This window comes from Clarias gariepinus, chromosome 13, assembly GCF_024256425.1.
Source record: "Clarias gariepinus isolate MV-2021 ecotype Netherlands chromosome 13, CGAR_prim_01v2, whole genome shotgun sequence".
NCBI lineage: Eukaryota > Metazoa > Chordata > Actinopteri > Siluriformes > Clariidae > Clarias > Clarias gariepinus.
Genome location: NC_071112.1, coordinates 8,517,929 through 8,536,540, shown reverse-complemented (window position 1 = coordinate 8,536,540; position 18,612 = coordinate 8,517,929). Strand labels below are relative to the sequence as shown.

General features: G+C 37.6%; 1 protein-coding gene across 1 annotated transcript; it reads right to left on the bottom strand.

Annotated features, from left to right (window-relative positions):
- Window positions 1-9,184: 9,184 nt before the first annotated feature.
- On the bottom strand, window positions 9,185-17,999 carry LOC128536240 (kelch repeat and BTB domain-containing protein 11). Its single transcript, XM_053510418.1, has 2 exons — window positions 17,612-17,999; window positions 9,185-14,572 (listed from the first exon to the last, which is right to left on the bottom strand). The coding sequence occupies exon 2, from the start codon at window positions 14,241-14,243 to the stop codon at window positions 12,219-12,221; it is 2,025 nt and encodes a 674-aa protein (XP_053366393.1). The 5' UTR covers window positions 14,244-14,572; window positions 17,612-17,999; the 3' UTR covers window positions 9,185-12,218.
- Between the last annotated feature and the right edge of the window lie 613 nt (window positions 18,000-18,612).

Here is an 18,612-nt window from a genome sequence, read left to right as displayed (position 1 = left end):
TAATAAGCCAGTCATCATCGTGGGCCAGAAAATCACTGTGATCCCTAAAAACGCGTTCCCATTGGATTTGGCCACTGACAATGTCCTCTAATAAGGCCAACACTGCCATTGTCATAAACTAAGGGTTGTATACATTTGCAAATGCTTTTATATGTTCTAAATCACATAATTGGTAGAAACATATTGTGTCAATTAACCCATTTTATCAATTATAAATTAATAGCAATGTTTTTCACGTGTTGGTGCGATACTTTGTAGTGTGCAATTTAACATAATTGCCTCTAAAAGTCGCCAACGGAAATAAAACAAACACACACAAGAAATACACGTACGCCGGCCATAAAGTTGGCGTGGAAGAACGCACATTCTCACGTTAATTTCACTGTTAGTAAATCCGACCGTGAGCGTGAAAACTGGCGTTTTTGTGCGTACGCAGCGTTGATACATGAGGCCCCAGGACAATGCTGAAAATTGGGCTAATACGGCACACAATATCTGGCAAAGAGGTGTTGTAGAGCATGACTTAAATAGTGAAGAGAGCACAGGTGTGCAGAGTGGAGGCGGGTTAGGTAAGGAGGATGGATCATGGAATTTGAGTGTGCTGGTGATCAATGAAGGAGCTGTGGGTTGGAGGTCATAACAACCCACAGGTTTTTTTTTTTTGTTCTTTTACTTCTTCTTTTTTTCTTTTTTCTTCTTTTTATCATTTGATTGTTATAGAAACTTGCTGTTAATGTTTTTTTTATTCTGTAATTCATTTACCTTAACATTTTTCCCCCTAAGTTATCTTTTTACAACAATCAAGTTTTATTATCTGTTTTATTTCCACAGAAAGATTAAGCGGTAATGACAGGTACATTTATGTATCTAATAGTACACAATGGCCTGAAGCTCAGGCTTACTGCAGACAGCATCATACAGACCTGGCCAGTTCGAGAGATGCAGCAGAAAATTCAGTTTTAGAGGGGCTAATATCTGGCAGGACTTGGTTTGGTATGTTCAAAGATGGCTGGAAGTGGGTAGACAATACCAACATGTCTATTATCAGCTGGACAAATGGACAACCTAATAATTATTATTGGAATGAAAACTGTGCTTATATAAATAACGGTAAAGCTAGTGATGGACAGTGCACAAATATTTTGCCTTTCTTCTGTTATACAGGTATGTGAAAGTAAATTATTTTCATGTAACATTTTCAGTTTAATTTAAACTACTTTTAAAACTAAGTGTCATTTTGTGTTTGTATTTGTATGTGGGTTTATTTTCAGATGTCAAAAAAACACAAATCATAAGGATGAAGATAAAGTCCACTCAGGATTTAAACGATCTGATCCAAGATGCAGCCATCTTGAAGGAGGTGAGTCTCATCCTCCGCAAAGAGCCCACTATAAATGTACATGCACCTCCTCAATACTACAGTCAGAACTGAAGTATAAACTAAGCTCTGTCTCATACATACGGCATTGTAATGAGAATCTTACTGTTGTGCTTGGGTTTTGTAGAATTTGCATAGGTTTCACATAGATTACTGCATCTACAGTGTTCTGCATTATTTTCTAAGGAAAAAATCTTATGCTGTTTTTCAGATCAAGCAGAAACTGCAGGATCATTGGATTGATAAAGACATTGTGGTGAAATGGAGAGCACCACCAGATGGAGTGGTGTTTCACAAGCAGAAAAAAACAAGTACAGCTTTAAGCTTAGGGCTATGTTTTGAATACAGTTATTCTGCAGCGAACTAGTCATTTATTTTTTTATTAGTAGTAGTAGTGTATAATTGTTCAGGAAATTTAATAAGAAGTAGATCACTATTAGAGGGATTGTAAATAGGGCTAAAATTATATAATTATATACACATACTGTAGGTAAAATATATTTAAAGGTTATTAAGATTGGATAACTTGTATATAAATACTTGTATTGCTTTCCATGTCATGATCATTAACTAACCATTCAATTCAGGATCAGGTAGAAGAAGTCATGCACTAAGTGATAAAAAGGATTAACGTGGAGGGTCATTTCCTGCTAGAGTTACACCTTGCTCATATATTTACATTAAAGTTTGTATGTTCTCCCTCTACTTTGTGGGTTTCCTCGAGGTACTCATATTTCCAACCACAGTCCAAAAACATGCAGATTAGCATTTTTTATTTTCTTAATTAAGTGACTAGTTTTATGTCTTTTATTGATGAGTTTCGGGTCTGCTTGCTTCCTATATGTTTCATATCCTATAATTAAGGATATGAATTAGTCAGTGATGCCTCAGAGGTTGTCATAAGGTTTCATTAAAGGTTAGGGGTTATGACTTAGACTGTGATTTGACCCCCAAATTTGCAACAGGCTGATATACTGTATCTTTCTTATGTGACAAAAGAATTTCACTGTATTTTAATGTATGTGCGATAAATGAAGGCTTATATTCTATTGACCTAAAACAACGGGTTTAACGCATTACCCCTCTTTCTGTCAAAGTGAACTAGTATGCACTAATCCATTCAAATTATTTTCAGTTATAGTCTGTGTAAAATTTTTTAATTAATTTAATAGCTTTATACTATAGGCATTAAATAACATTTAAATATAGTAAAAAAGACCCAGGACCATAACCTATGTCCTGACAATTATTTTTAGTAGAAAGTAAGAATAAACAATTTCAACCAAGAAATGCTCATCGTTTATTAATTCAATCTAGCGGTGAATAAAAGATCTGAATATAAAGCTATAAAGTACTCTATGTAGAGTATGTTTTTTTAATGAATGATTAAATGAAATTAATAATAGATTAAATGAAATTAATCTAACAATAAGCATAGTCATTGCTTCAAATCCTTAATTTACATACCTTCTCTCTAAGGAAATTATCTGATAATTTCGATTCATACACATTTTATACACATTTCCATAATTTTTTTGTGATTCTGTAAAGCTGCTTTGTGACAATGAACATTGTTAAAAGTGCTATACTAATAAATTGAAATGAATTGAATAAGAGTATACTGTACAATTGTAAATCAGCATGCATGCTCAGTTAAATATCATTTCAGTATGTTGACATCTGAATCATTATATAATTAAGGGTACATTCCATATTTGTTGATTGGTATATTGATTCTACATATTTTCTTTAAAAACATCATATTTTACATATTAACGGAAAGCATGTTATAACCTCACAAATATTTTGTGGACTTTATGCTTTAATTGGCTTTGCCAAATTGACCATTTTTGCCATGCCGGCTTCTGCAACAAAGGGTTTCTTGGTTTTAAAATAATGAACAAAACCTGTAATAAATAACTTGGTGCAAAAAAGCAAATGGAAATATCTTACATGTAGTTAAATCATGTACTGTTTCTTGAAATAATGACAAACTAAATCTATATGAGAGTGTTATGAGAGTGTTTATAAGACACGCACGGGAAGACACAGATAGCGCGGGGATATTCTTTAGGAACTAAAAATAAACCAAAAAATACGGATCTCCGCCGTCTCGAGCTCGAGACCAGACACTTATAGAAACTAAAACTAAAATGTTCCATGCTTTAACTCAGAGCGCGCGAGCGACAATCGCATTGTATGAGGCGCCGTATAGGTATGAGGCGCCGTATAGGGCTTAAATCAAACTTTACTCATGCACACACATATGAAACACTTGCATACACATATATGAAACACTCACACATACATATATACTACTAACTGCTCAAACAACTACATATGAAATGCGCGCGCACACACATACATACTTTCCGCGCACATACATACATACTTTCCGCGCACATACATGCATACTTTTCACGCACATACATACATACTTTCCGCGCACACACATACATACTTTCCGCGCACACACATACAAACTCTTCTCGCACATTCACCTATGAGATTCTCAGTGTAACCGGAAGGCATTTCAGTGTAACCGGAAGGCATTTCAGTGTAACCGGAAGGCATTTCAGTGTAACCGGAAGGCATTTCAGAGACGGACTTGTCGCTTCATTCTCCCTGAATGGTAGTACTGGTTTGTATCATCACTGCTCAATCACATGGCACATTCAGAACTATCCACATAATGTCTGAATATTTCAGCGGCAGAAAACGCAGGTGATGATTTGCAAAAAGAAAATTAAAGCACGGAATCTGTGGCTAATATGTCGGATCCTACAACAGAAAGAAATACTGTTTTGTGAAATGTGTTTCCTCGCCTTTGCTTATATGAATAAACAACTCATCGGAATCTCACGGGACAAACATTGTTCCGACCCCCCATATCACCCACTTTTGTGGTGACAAATAAATCACTCGTTGTCTTCTAAACTGTCTATTAACGGTCTATTTAAGAAACGCTACTACTAATCAGGGAGAATGAAGTTCATATACATTGAAATGACTACTCCCTACACCCTACACCCTACTCCCTGCGCAGGAAATGTCTGAAAAGGGAACTTCACTCTACAAAATTCCACCATTCAGAACACCATGCAACGTCACTTCCTCCTTGCGTTACCATGGTAACACAAGCACCTCGGATACCTGCTGCTGTGGAAATTTCACGCTACGGACATTAAATATAGATTATTTATTGAAACAAAAACTGATACCATAAAAAAATATAAAACGTATTATTTATTTATTTATTTTTACAGATTACTAGCCTATATAATACGAATGGTTTCTTTATTAAATCAAAATGTAAATTATTGTGTCCTATTTATATGATGTCCTCGCCTCGATAATAATTATAATAAAAATATAAATTCTTTTTCGAGTAAAATTTTTTCACACTCCAGCGATATGTAATGACTTATAGGAAATTATCCATTCCATTTTTCGCTAAAGATCCGTTGTTCACTCGTTCCCTACACCGCTACAGTTGGCTTTGTGCGCGTGCACAGAAAGTATGTATGTGTGTGTGTGCGTGCGTGTGCGCGGAAAGTGTGTATGTATATGCGCGGAAAGTATGTATGTATGTATGTGCGCGGAAAGTATGTATGTATGTGCGCGGAAAGTATGTATGTATGTGCGCGGAAAGTATGTATGTATGTGCGTGAAAAGTATGTATGTATATGCGCGGAAAGTATGTATGTATGTGCGCGGAAAGTATGTATGTATGTGCGCGGAAAGTATGTATGTATGTGCGCGCGCATTTCATATGTAGTTGTTTGAGCAGTTAGTAGTATATATGTATGTGTGAGTGTTTCATATATGTGTATGCAAGTGTTTCATATGTAGTTGTTTGAGCAGTTAGTAGTATATATGTATGTGTGAGTGTTTCATATATGTGTATGCAAGTGTTTCATATGTGTGTGCATGAGTAAAGTTTGATTTAAGCCCTATACGGCGCCTCATAGCATTGCGTGCCGCTCTTCCTCTCCGGTTGCTCGTGAAGACTTTGGCTGGGTCTTTTGTCTTTGCCCTGATACCTTTACCGGTGCTACCTAATAATCGCACCAAGTGCACCGGTATCAGGACCCTTAAATAGTCACGCTGCCAGGTGCAGTGCCTCCGCACTGATTGTACGCGTATGGGTGACCGCGGCTTTGCCTGTTCAGAACTCAGCGGAGTCGCAGCCTGCGGATCTGTCCGCTGTAAATTCAGGAAATTAGATACATTATGATAAATAAAAATATATATATTTTTAAAGTGTATTTAATCGAATGCCCTAACATTTATTAACCTAAACAAACACTGGAGCCTATCAGGAAACACAGAATACACAGAGGTATTAATGCACAGATATCAGACGTGCAATGATAAAATGAAAAAAAAAAAAAAAAGAAAACATGTTAATACTGACCCAATTATAAGTGAATAGAAGAATGATCAAATTAACCTGGTATTTTTCGACAAGTTCCTCTCCTGAGTCCCAAAGAAGAGTATTACATCATCTCGTCCACCTTTTTTGGGCCAAAATTGTTGAACTATTAGGTTATTCGGATCCTGCCAGCCCCACTAAAAAAAAAAAAAAGTGTTCAGAAATTAGAATTCAGTTCACTTTTATTTATACAGTGTTTTTACCAGCTGTCATTGTTACAAAGCAGCTTTATATAATCAAAAGAAAATTAGTTTTGAAATGTGTGAGACTTGAAGGTGAATTACCAACTTAACCTATAAGAGGAATTCAGCAGTAGCCGAGGTGTCCAAGAAATTACACTGAATCAAGTACAGTGGAACCTTGGATTGTGAGTAACCCGGTAACGAAAAAAACATTTTTATGAATTTTGACTTGAGAAACGAGCAAGTCTTGGTTTATGAAGTATTATGTAGCATGCATGCACTTTTTGTATGACGGCAAGCATTACGTGATTACAACTAAGCCGATGGTATTTGGACCTGTCTGACCCAACCTGGTGCCCAGCTTCTGGTTGAAGATCTCGTCACATGGATGCCCCATGTGTCTCTTTGGGATGCGTCTGGTGTCTGGGGATGACTCTTTCTACCTAGAAGATGGTTTTGGCCTTGACTGGTGTTGGCAACTGTTTCTCTGGGGACTTGACAGTTCGATAGTTCAAGACTGGAACTTCCTACAAGTCTACCTGGGTCTTCAATAACTACCTGGACTCCATATTAACATCAATTAACATCAGCTATTATAGCTGAACTGCCTGCCACCTAACACACTGTATAAATGCAGATCATTTACTGCTTTCTGTTTCACCCAAATGAGGATGTTGAGTCTGGTTCCTCTCAAGGTTTCTTCCCATTACCCCTATTACCATCTCAGGGAATTTTTCCTTGCCACTGTCGCCCTCGGCTTGCTTACCAGGGACAAACTGACCATTTTGATTCATACAAATTCACATTTCGGCAATGACAATTGCTAAAAGTGCTATACAAATAAAATTGAATTGAATTGAATTATGCATTCACGAATTATGCATTATATTATTGCATTCACTCTCTCTCTAACGGAAACACAGTTTTGTCGCAGTTCTTTTCAAAGGTAAAGTGTAGGTTAATTTGTTTTATTTTTACTTTTCAGCAGTGATTCTGTTAGTGTGCGCTCACTCGAGTGTCATTAGAGAGGTTTCTTGTCTATTTTCTCGATAAAACAGGGTTTCCATTAGTGCATGTGTGAAACTCGAATAAGAGCAGAGGAAGGGTTATTGTGTAAGACGAGAAGAGGGAGAGGGGGGGTTTGATTTCTCCTCTCTTCTTATTTTAGCTTTACACACATACACGGCGACTGCGCGCACAAACGGAAACATTTATCTGTCAGGATTTATTTTAACTTTTTTTTTAAAGGTAAAGTGCAGGTTAATTGGTTTTATTTTTACTTTATATTTTGTATTAATCATTTTTATGTATTATTTTTTGGGGATCTGGAACGAATAATTTAAATTTCCATGATTTCTTATGAGAAAATTCACTTTAATTCACAAGTGTTTTGTTATATACGAGGCTGCTCCCGGAACAAATTATGCTTGCAATCCAAGCTTCCACTGTATCTCTTTTCTATAAATGTGCCTCCTGAGCCACAGGTCACTGTGTTTTAAATAAATAAAGATAGATTTTTTTCATTTAAATTATTTTTTAAAATAAAAGGGCTGAAATTATTTATTCATGTAATCACATAGTCTAGAGAGAGCAGGAGGTGTTCGAGTCATACCAGGACTTTAGATTGTAACAGAACAGAGTTATGAAAGTACAATCTTCCTTTGTTTATCTATATAATCTCCAGCTACACTAATGCATATATCTCAGTGTTTTACTTGTGCTTGGATTCCATCAACAAAGAAAGTTTTCTCAGTATTTTAGAGCCATTCATGATCTGGAATGATTGCATTGGGTTTAGAGCCACCTCAGCTGGGCTCATTATTCACAGATGTATGGCTTTCTTTGAAACGATTGCACCATGCAAGTACTGTATTTTACTGATGGTCAAGAGTCTCAGCGCCATACTATGCTTGTAGACTCCCGGAAATGTCTCTTGGTCTTACACATTTATTCACCAGAAATTTTCCTTACTACCATCATCTCTGGCTGGTACATTAGGGTCTAAATCTACATCCAGATTTCATCAAAGTTAAACCTCTGTAATAAGATTCTTTGCATGCTGTGTGATGGTGCCTCAAGTCCAGCAGGTGGCATGTTAGACTGCAAAATAAAAGGAGCATTGAACTGGGAACAAAACAGATATTGTGGAGCAAGAGTAAATAAGATCAATGCAATGCTTGGTACGACATGATATTCATTCATAACCACTCACGACTACTTACTGCTTTAATATAAACTACAATGATTTCAGTAATGTTTAACAATACCAGACAAACAAAGCAACAAAAATGCTTTATTCTGCTCTTACAGATCAAACCTCTAGACTGAGTATATTTTCGCAGCACAATTCTATTTTTAGGATATGCTTTAATAACCAAACCCGCACCCAACCTCATTAGAGTTCTTTTCCAAAAGGGTATCAAAAAGGCTAGTCATTATTTTTCCTATGTTCCAAATCTGATGTGTGTGTGTGTGTGTGTGTGTGTGCTACAAACTCACAGCTGGTGTTTTGATTCCTGCTTGCAGTAATACTGGCTTCAAATAAATGAAGAGCATCTGAACAATGTTCTCTCACATGGTTAAGAAGTAATGAAGTAGATATTTGTATACACTTTGGGCATTCAAGCCAAACTGGGGCTTGTAATGAAATTTCTGGTGAATGAAGGCATAAAAGACGAGGTGACTCGGAGCCCACTGCAGTTGTTCCCGTCCGACAACTTGCGGAAGAGACGCATCTGTCTGTGGAAACTGTGCACACAATAATTTACCAACAATAAGTGCATTTGTGTAGCAGGGGATTATAAACAGAAATTAATTTACTCTCAGAACTGATTCTGTAATTCTGGACAATCAAAAGTCCCATTTTGGCTTGAACACGCGCCAGCTAAAATGACCAATAAAAATCTTAATCCATCATTGTTAGCATAGATGTCCTGCATTTATTGACTCACAGTCAGCTAGAAGTCTTATTCCTTAAAGAAAAAATTAGTTTTATTATATATATATATATATATATATATATATATACTGTATGCTGAACGCACTGTATTGGCTTAAATGACTACATACCCCTAATTATTGTGATTTAGTTTAATATAATCTTAAGTGATGAGCATTTACTGAGTAAAATAAATTAGGATTTTAGTATAGTTGTAGTAGTAGTTAGTTATGAAATAGAACGAGGCAGAATTGCACAATACTTACTTTTATTTTTAATAATCATAATCAAACATCGATTAAGAGCATAGCGACACAGAGTTATAAGACTCCATTTCACAACATTTGAAACATAATGCATTATTATGTACGGACAAACGCGGCATCAAATTTAGTTATTAAATTATTGTACATAATTAGAATTACACTACAAATAGTGTTCCAGTATTTTATAAATTTCACAAAAATGCAGCAGCAGATTGGGATTGAGATTAGTTTGCTTTTGCTTCCATGATAGCAGCACACAAGCGCGCGCGCACACACACACACACACACACACACACACACATCACTAATCTCCAGATTAACACTAGCATCTTATTGCAAACTGGAAAGTCAAGTGCAAAATATTGTTGCTTGTACGAATTCAGTAATGACAGGCGGCTTTTAGGAAGGGATTATTCTATAGATTAGTCCTTTATCATGATAAAAGTATTCTGTGCTCAGCACCTATCGAGTGCTCTGTGTCATATTTCTCTCAAATAGAAAAATTATATTTGCAAAGCTGAGAAAAAATGTGCTTCCTATTCAAACCTTAAAACAAAAAAATCAGCCTGCTTGTCTTTGGCAATGCTTCGGTTGCTTTATTACTTATTTAATACGAGAGATTTTTTTGCTTCTTTTTTCCAGCATGATCCTGACTAAGGCAGTTGTTCTTAAGGTGTTTGCACCCAGAGACTGCTTTAACTGTAAAATATGTGGTTATTTAATAACCCAACTCCAACCACTGAAATATTACACATTATACAAATGTGTACGGTAATACTCAGGCCATTTCATTCATGTACTTTGCCATTAGCTGACATATTTGAGTTGAGGTTATGATAAAATCTGTTTGAGTTAAGTGGTCAATCAAACCAAAGCTAATAACATTGAGAACGCAAACACAAATATAACAGCACTCCGAATGATGTGTAATTTCTTTTTCAAACAAAAAAAAACATGGACCCCAAATCTATACTTCACAGATCTATGTAGACCCCAGACACCCTTTGATAATCAGTAAACTAATAGGTTCACCTAAAAAAAAATAGGGTCACCTATCGCAATTCTTTTATGTGGCAATTCACGTTTCACATAAAATTATTTTTTAATTTATATACAGCCATAGCCTAAAGTCTTTAGAAAGTCTTCTGCTTCAGTGTTTTACAGCTTTTTGTCACATGTTAATATGGTATACTGAAATATAATTACAAGCATGCTAATTATATTAAGCTTATGTAAGGAGTCACTATTTGCAGTGTTGACCCTTCTTTTTCAAGACCTCTGCAATTCACCAAGGCATGCTGTCAATCAACCTGTGGGCCACAAGCCATTCTTGCAGAATGAATGCTTGGGTTTTTGTTTCTCCCTTGAGGATTGACCACAAGTTCTCAATGTGATTAAGGTCTGGGGAGTTTTCTGGCCATCGAACCAAAATTTTTATGTTTTGTTTCCCAAAACACTTATTATTATCGTTGTGACATTATAGATTTTGCTTTATGGCAAGGTCCTCCATCATGCTGGTACATACATTGTTCGTTACCAAACTGTTCTTAGATTGTTTGGTGAAGTTGTTTTCAGGGGATGTTTTAGTACCATTCTTTAATCATGGATGTGTTCTTATGCAGAATTGTAAATTAGTCCAGTACCTTGGCTGAGAAGCACATAAATGGTTTTAGGAGGCTTTACCATTGGCATGACACAGGACTGATGGTAGAGCTCACCTTCATGCATTTCAAGCAAGACAGCAAGAAAGCCAGTTTCCTCCAAGAAAAACATCAGGGATAAACTAATATTATTTAAGTGGTTACAGGGATTGGACTGCTGGGGACTGGGTAAAGTAATTTTCTCTGATAAATCCTCTTTCCGATTATTTGGGGCATCCAGAAAAAAGCTTGTAAGAGAAGAAAAGGTAAGCGCAACCATCATGTCAAGTTCATCATGTCATGTGTCATGTCAAGTGTAAAGCATCCTTACAACTTAAAAAAAAACGATCGAAAAACACTGAAGCAGCAGACTCTGTGAAAATTACTATTTGTGTCTTTCTCAAAACTTTTGGTCCCAATTTTATGTGTGCAATTGAGGTGGTAGAATTCTGCAGTTTCTCTATGAGTCTACAGGTGGTGCTCTAAACTATTCCCACCTTGTGAATTATTTGTCATGTTTGTTTAGAATTTTTTTTGAATCTGAAAAAAAGAAAATATTGAATTTAGATATTTATGAAAATGTGATAATTATAAAATGGCAATAGAGACTGAATCGACCTAGGTTTCGTGATAATATTGTATCGTGTGGTCCCTGGGGATTCCATCCCTGATAAATAAGGCTTGTTTTAGTTTCCTGTGATTTAAATCATTAGCCTGATTTCCAGGTCACCTGCTGTTTGTCATGCCCTCGTTAGTATCTAATTAAAAGTTTGGAGATGCAATTAAATCTTCCTCTCATATGATATATTTGTATCCTTACCCCCAAACCGTGCTGACAAATGAAGAGAAGTTAAGCGTTTTGTGCTCATAAGTGCAGAATTAGCGTTTAACGTTAGAGTAAGCTTTCCTTGTTCGATGGCTTTGTTTCAAGTCGAAGGCGTGTGCTCAAAGGTCCACGTTAACTAAATATTTTCGTTAGACTATTGTGCTATATTCACTTAAATTACAGTAAGCTCCAGTTTGATAAACTTTATAGTTAGACTGCTTTATATGATTCGCAGTTATATTTCAGTTGTGCTTTTTTTCTGTTTGATTTTGCTGCCGGATCATTTTTGTCAAACATTTAAAGTACAAAAAGTGCACGAAACAAATGGAAAAATGCATCCAGGTTATATACTGCATACATATAAAATGCAACTGTGCCACAATATTAAAAGAAAAGAGCTGTCATTGTAAGGCGTCCCATGGATGTGCGTCCACCATGCGAAGAGAAACATTCCAGTTACGAGCATTAACTTGGCGAGAAACACTCCTTTCTTTCTTTTTGTAATAGTTGACCATGCTGCTTACAAATGTTCTTTTCTCAGTAGGATCCCTACTCAGACATTTCGATCACTCCGGTCTGGTAAGGTCAGAACGAATGGAAATAACACTCCTTTAGCCTCCATGGGAGCTTTCAGAGGTTCGTCTGCGAATCGAGCCCCATCTTCCTCCACAATGAACTGTAAAGTCTGGGTCTTGTTGACGCAATAGATGCGACTTCCAATGACAGCGCACCTGAATGGCAGTGGGCTCCCTTGCTGATAGGAGGCACAGTCGTGCCACATTTTGACTATGGTGTTGTACTTAAATACGTTGACGCCTTGTTCACGGTTGACATCGAACCTGTAGATGAAGCTCTTCAGCGCAACCATGTCGGTGGATTTCTTCCTGCTGTTGTTGTACGGACATTCTTGCCACTCGTCCCTCTTGGGGTCGTACTTCAAGAGGCGGTAGAAGAGTGTTCCTCCTGATACGTACAGCTCTCCATTGCAGGTGGTAGCCTCATGGGCAACTGCAAACGCTCCTTTGGGTAGCGGAGCCACAGTGGTCCAACGGTCCATACGAGGGTCATACTTCTCCACAGTGAAGAGACATTCTCCACCAATGGCATACAAGAAACCATCCATGGACACTAATTTGAGTTGTGACCTTGCTTGGTTCATGGGTCGGATCTCGCTCCAGCGGTCCGTTATGGGATTGTAGCAGAACACTTTGTCTGATGCTTTTCCTTTCTCACCAAATCCTCGGATGCCACCTGCGACAAACAAGTAATTATACATACAACAGATCCCACAACCTTTGGTATTAATATCCTCAGGCATGATGGTCAGTGTGTGCCAATCCTTGGTATTCTCGTTGTAGTAGTAGATCATGTGGTTGTCTTCAAATGAGGCAGTAGAGAGAGGGCTCTGAGGCCTGCTGTTGCCCCTGCTTGGGGGTCTGCTCCCCACTCGCTCAAAAACATCATTGATCTCAGAGACCATTAAACATGTGCGTCCCTCCATACGGTTCCTCAAAACCAGGTCACGCTCGGACCCCGTAAGACGGCCATAAACGGCGGGATCTTTCAGCACTTGCAAAAAGTTGTCGCTTATAAAACGGTAAGCAGTCTCCTTCAGTTCACTTAGTCGCTGCTTTTTAGCGATTGTCAGAATTTCGTAGCAGTTCTGTGTTGTAAGCTGGGCAGACATGGCGTCGATTGCGGCCTGCACCGCGCAAGGGATCTGTAAGATTTTTGCCCCGGTTACAACATCCACAACGTTATCTTTGTTCACATTCATGTTGGAGGTGTAAACATAATCTATCAGAACGGACAACGTCTTGTAGCTCACACCTTTAATTTTTAGTATATCTCGAGAAAGCCTTGCTTTAAAATAGTCACTTTTTTCAGCAAGAACAGATTTATGTACTTGGACCTTTTGTCTGCCTACTTCAATAACTAAATCAGGGTTCTCTCGAACAGAAATGGAATTTGTTAACCCATTACCGCTGTGCTTTATGTCATGTACTGACTCGTGTGTAAAGTGAACATGTGCACCTTCTTGTAATGAACACATATTACCCAGTGCTTGTTCTAACGATCGGCTTTCCCTCGAGTCAGAAAACGAGTCCTGTGAAAGAGAGGACACAGAGCTAATGACGCTTGGACTCCTCATGATTCCTTCAGTCTCGTAAACATAAGATTTAGCCATTTCTGCTCTGGTTCCTGCTCCAAGGCTTAGTAAAGGCCTGTCAGCTGCAGTTCCATTTGCATCCTCTTTTACTCCATTTTTGCCAGAGGACTCACTCAGATTTTTTACAGCAACATCCGCTGGTTGAATATGATCCTGAAACCCACTGTCACTGGAGTTTCCATCATGCAGATAGTCTCCTGTTCCTAAGGAACGTTTTCCCAGATTTCCAGTCTCCGGTACTCTTCCAGATTCCCAGGATCTTTGTGCTATTCCTGTCTCGGAAACACAAGCAGTAACGTCTCTTGGAATAACTTTGTCATTCCCTTTGGTAATAATAGATGGCTCTGAGTCTTCATGATCCGCAGCGTGAAATATGACATCTGCTTTTATGGTAAACATGTTATTCATTTTTATACGTACACAGTGAAAGGACAGATGTTTTTTTGTTCTTTAAAACGCTGATCTGTCAGAATTTACAAATGCTCATTTTGTCAAGACTATGTCAAGGCAAAGTCATTCTGGCTTATGTGGGATGATTGACATCGGTTTATTACTTGAGTTGTTCTGTTCGGGTTTCAAAGGCAGCATTTCTTGATCAATCCTAATTGGATGACCTTAGCAGTGCAGCGGGCTTATCCTGATATCTCGTGTCAGTAGGTGTCATTTCAAGTTTGTCAATACGAAGTGGAACAAAGTTTAACGTTGCATCCTTTCTGGTTGATAGTGTGCCTTTAAACCTGCATAAAAACAAAAAGAGAGATTGCTTAGAGCATTTATTTTACAATATTGAGTTGCCCATATGACCTCCATGCAACATGTGATGAATATGCAAGCCCAAAAAGGGTGGGCAGAGGGTGCCGTTACTTATCAGTAAGCAATTAAAAGATGACTGACTTCACTTTTTATACATGATCCTTAACCTTAAAGGCAGGTAAAATTGTTCAATTTTGTTCAGATTGGTTAAATTAAACAAAATAGCATTACGCTTAACTATTAGACGTGTTCCTGTCAAACCAGGACAAATTTTTGGTGAATACAAGCGATTGACATTCACGGAAAACTTCAGGCACAGTACAGTAATAGAACTATTCGCTGTAGTAAAACATCTGAATGGTGCAAATGTTTTAAAGAAGGCTGTTTATCCGGGAATGATGATCCAGACCAAGGTGGCTCAGAGCCCACTGCAAACATTCCCATGGAACACCTGATACTTATAAAAAATTGTAATTTGTAAAAGAGACGCATTGGTCTTTGAAAACAGTTTACACAATTATATATCATCACTATTGGCACATTATAAAAACTTATCCTGACCTTGCTCCAAGGCATTTCCACAGGTTTGGAGCAAGAAGTTCCTGGGACACCACTGTTTCAGACATGAAACAGGCAGTACGATCTTGGCTCTGGCATACTGAGAAACCTTTCTACCTTTATGGTATTCACGCGCTAGTGAAACTCTGGGATAAGTGCATTAGCGTAGCAGGGGATTGTATACAGAAATAAACAGAGTTTTTACTCTTATAACTATGTTTGTGCAAATTTACCAAGATGTTACATAAGTCAGGACTGCAAAAAAGATTGTATAGTTTGTGTAAACAATACTGAATATTGCATCAAATCAAGCTATAATCTGATTATGGGCTGTTTAGTCCTCTCTATGTGCATGTGCCTTGAAAGGGCTTCGTAAATGGTTTGTCGAAGGCCTGGCGTACAGTATGTTTTTTTTTTTTACTATTTGAGCAGCTGACTTGCCCTTTCTTTAGATTTCCAAGTTCAATGTCCATCCATTGATCCATCATCCATCAATCAATTGTCTACACCACTTGTTCTGTATAGGGCTGCTGGGAGCCCAGAGCCTATCCCAGGGATCTTAGGGCAGGAGCATGTATGGCCTGGATGAGGTGCCAACTCATTAGAGAGCACAGATGCACACAATCAACTTAAACCCCATGTACTTGGACTGTAGATACAAGGAGACTACTAATCCACCTCGTTCAGCAAAACAAGTGTCCAGAGTGTCACAGAAACCCCTTATAGCAGTGTGTGGAAGGGTTTCCAGCAGAGCAGAGCAGACTCTGGATGGCAATGTGCAACCCGTGACTCTGAAACTGTGCTTTTACACATAGTGAGAGTGGAAGCCACACATAAGATTTATATTACATTTCAATTTAGTTTTAAAGCACAACATAAACAGTTGCAGTCTTGTGCACACCTCTACAATTCATGCAAAGTGATATCAAAATGACCAGCACCTATTAAAGCAACTATAATAATATTAACCAATCACAGTACAGTTTTTAGCAGTTCATCTTTGAGATTTCAGGTCAGGACTGGAATCTTCCTGCAGGCGATAAGGTCTCTCAACCAGATCACTACACAGGACTAAATGATCTCTGCATTTTTGCACATTGCCCAGTAATGGACATTACTCAGCTGTACACTCCTGCACAGTTGCCATACTCCAGATATCCATGGACATTGTACGTTTGCACATCCATGCACTTTTGCACTAACCCTTAACTTTCCATCCCACTTTTGCACATTGCAGATTAAGGACATTTATGGGCCATGGACATCTATGCACACATGCAATTTGCACACTTCCTGGAAATTTCAACTGTATTTATTTCAATTCACATTCTACATTGTATAGATAGGTTTTATTTTATATTTCTTATATATTTTTTCAAATATTTTTTATATTCTGTTCTATTTTGTAAAGCTAGGTTTTCTATAGCTTAACTTATTCTTATTTAATTCCACTATTTATTTCTTGTTAATTGTTTTTACATTTTTACGGTCACGGGCGGTCGTTTAAGCGTTTCACTGCATATCATACTGTATATGACTGTGTATGTGGCGAATAAAAATTTGAATTTCCTACAGTTTGGTACCTGAGCCTCCAATAACAGAAGTGGTCTCCATATTAACCTAAATACATCTCCTATTATACTGAACTTCCAGCCTGTATGACACAGTATGACTGCAGATCAATCCCCGTTATCAGTTATCACGCAAATGAGGATATTAAGTCTGGTCCCTATCAAGATTTCTTCCTATCGTCATCTTAGGGAGTTTTTCCCTCGTCACCGTCACCATCGGCTTGCTCATCAGGGACAATCTGACAATTATGATTTATGAATATTTCCTTACACTTTTCAAACGAATTTTAATCATTTTCCTTTTTTGATTTTGTAAAACTGCTTTGCGACAAGGACCCCTGTTAAAAATGCTATATAAATAAAAAAATAAAAAAGAAAACTGAATTGAAATCTAGATCCAGCTATAGCTATAAATACTGTAGTTATAAGATCAGTGGTAGGGTCACGTGGTGGACATAGTGTTTTGTTCTCATTTACAAACAAAACAACACAAAAAAAGAAAAACAGAGTGTCGGCTCCCAGTGCTCATGTAAAAGACTCGGTTCAAAGAGTCGACTCTGTTTTTAATGACAGCCGCGTTCTCTTGAGATGATCGCGGAGCATGCGCAGTTTGAATCAGCACGCTGCCAGCTTGAAAGAAGAAAATAAGAGAAGTATTTATTTATTTATTTATTTATTCATTTATTTTTAATAGACCAAGTAATAAAAAGGAGAGAAATAAGCTTGAACATGGTTCATGCAGTTCACTAGGATTAAAAATATATATCTAAAGATATTTAAGCTTCCTTATGAAGAACATTGGTCTAATGGAGGAAATAAATCAGGCCATCAGAGCTGAAGCACATCGCGTTTTTTTTTTTTTTTTTTGTTTTAATGCAGATAATATTTACTTACGTGTTAATCCCGATCTGTATTTCCTGGTTATATAAGACAAAGACACACGAGATGCAGGTGATCTCTTCGTGTCCAGGTGAAATGCTTGCTTGTTTATTTCATTCACTTTCATCCCTCGAGCTTCAGATGATCAAAGAATCCATTAGACGTCTGTGTCTTTCATCTTGTTACCTGTTACATTGTAACCTCTCCATTAGCCTGCTGTACCTGTAAGCAGCACCAATCTTCTCAACGCCCTTTTCTTCCTCCACACACACACACACACACAAGCTTGATTTTGAATGAAATATCCTCTCATGTGTCCGAGATCCAACAGTACGTCGATTGCAGTGGATGTATTTCAGTCTCTCTATATGCTACAAGGGGAGCTCTGGATGAAACCGCACCCCCTTTTTACGTTAACCCTACACACCAAACACAATCCGACACACAAATCTACACTGAGCAATATGGAAAGCCATACGTGCCAACATTGCTAAAAAAAAAATACATGGACGTCCAAGAGACAAAATGTAATGGAGAGACAAAAATGTCAATTGCTGTAGATTAGATCTAAAAAAATACTATTTAGCACACAAAGTTTTGTACAGGTCATTTTTAATATGCAAGTCGGTATTTTGATTGTGCAGAATAGCAGAACACAGTTATGGACTGCAGTCACTTAATAGTTTAGGACAAAAATTCTTATAGTTTTGTACCTGAGGCTCCAATATCAAACTGGACTCTATATTAACCTACAGTAGACACATCTTCTGTTATATTGAACTTCCCGCCTCCTAACACACAGTGTTGGCTGCAAAACAACTCCTGCTATCTGTTTTTACCCAAATCCCTGCTACATGCACTTAGCTCAATGTTTCATTAGTTCTTGGATATCATCAGTACTTGGATACCAAGACTGTCTGCTTCATTCACGTCCGAAATGATGGCCTCCCAGGAATTACTTTAATGGTCCAAACATGTGGAAATAGCTTGCTGCAAGGTCAGGACTATACTGGGGA

Bases quoted from the DNA above. Each gene is read 5' to 3' on its own strand.
- LOC128536240 (XM_053510418.1), bottom strand. From the start codon at position 14,243: ATGAATAACATGTTTACCATAAAAGCAGATGTCATATTTCACGCTGCG.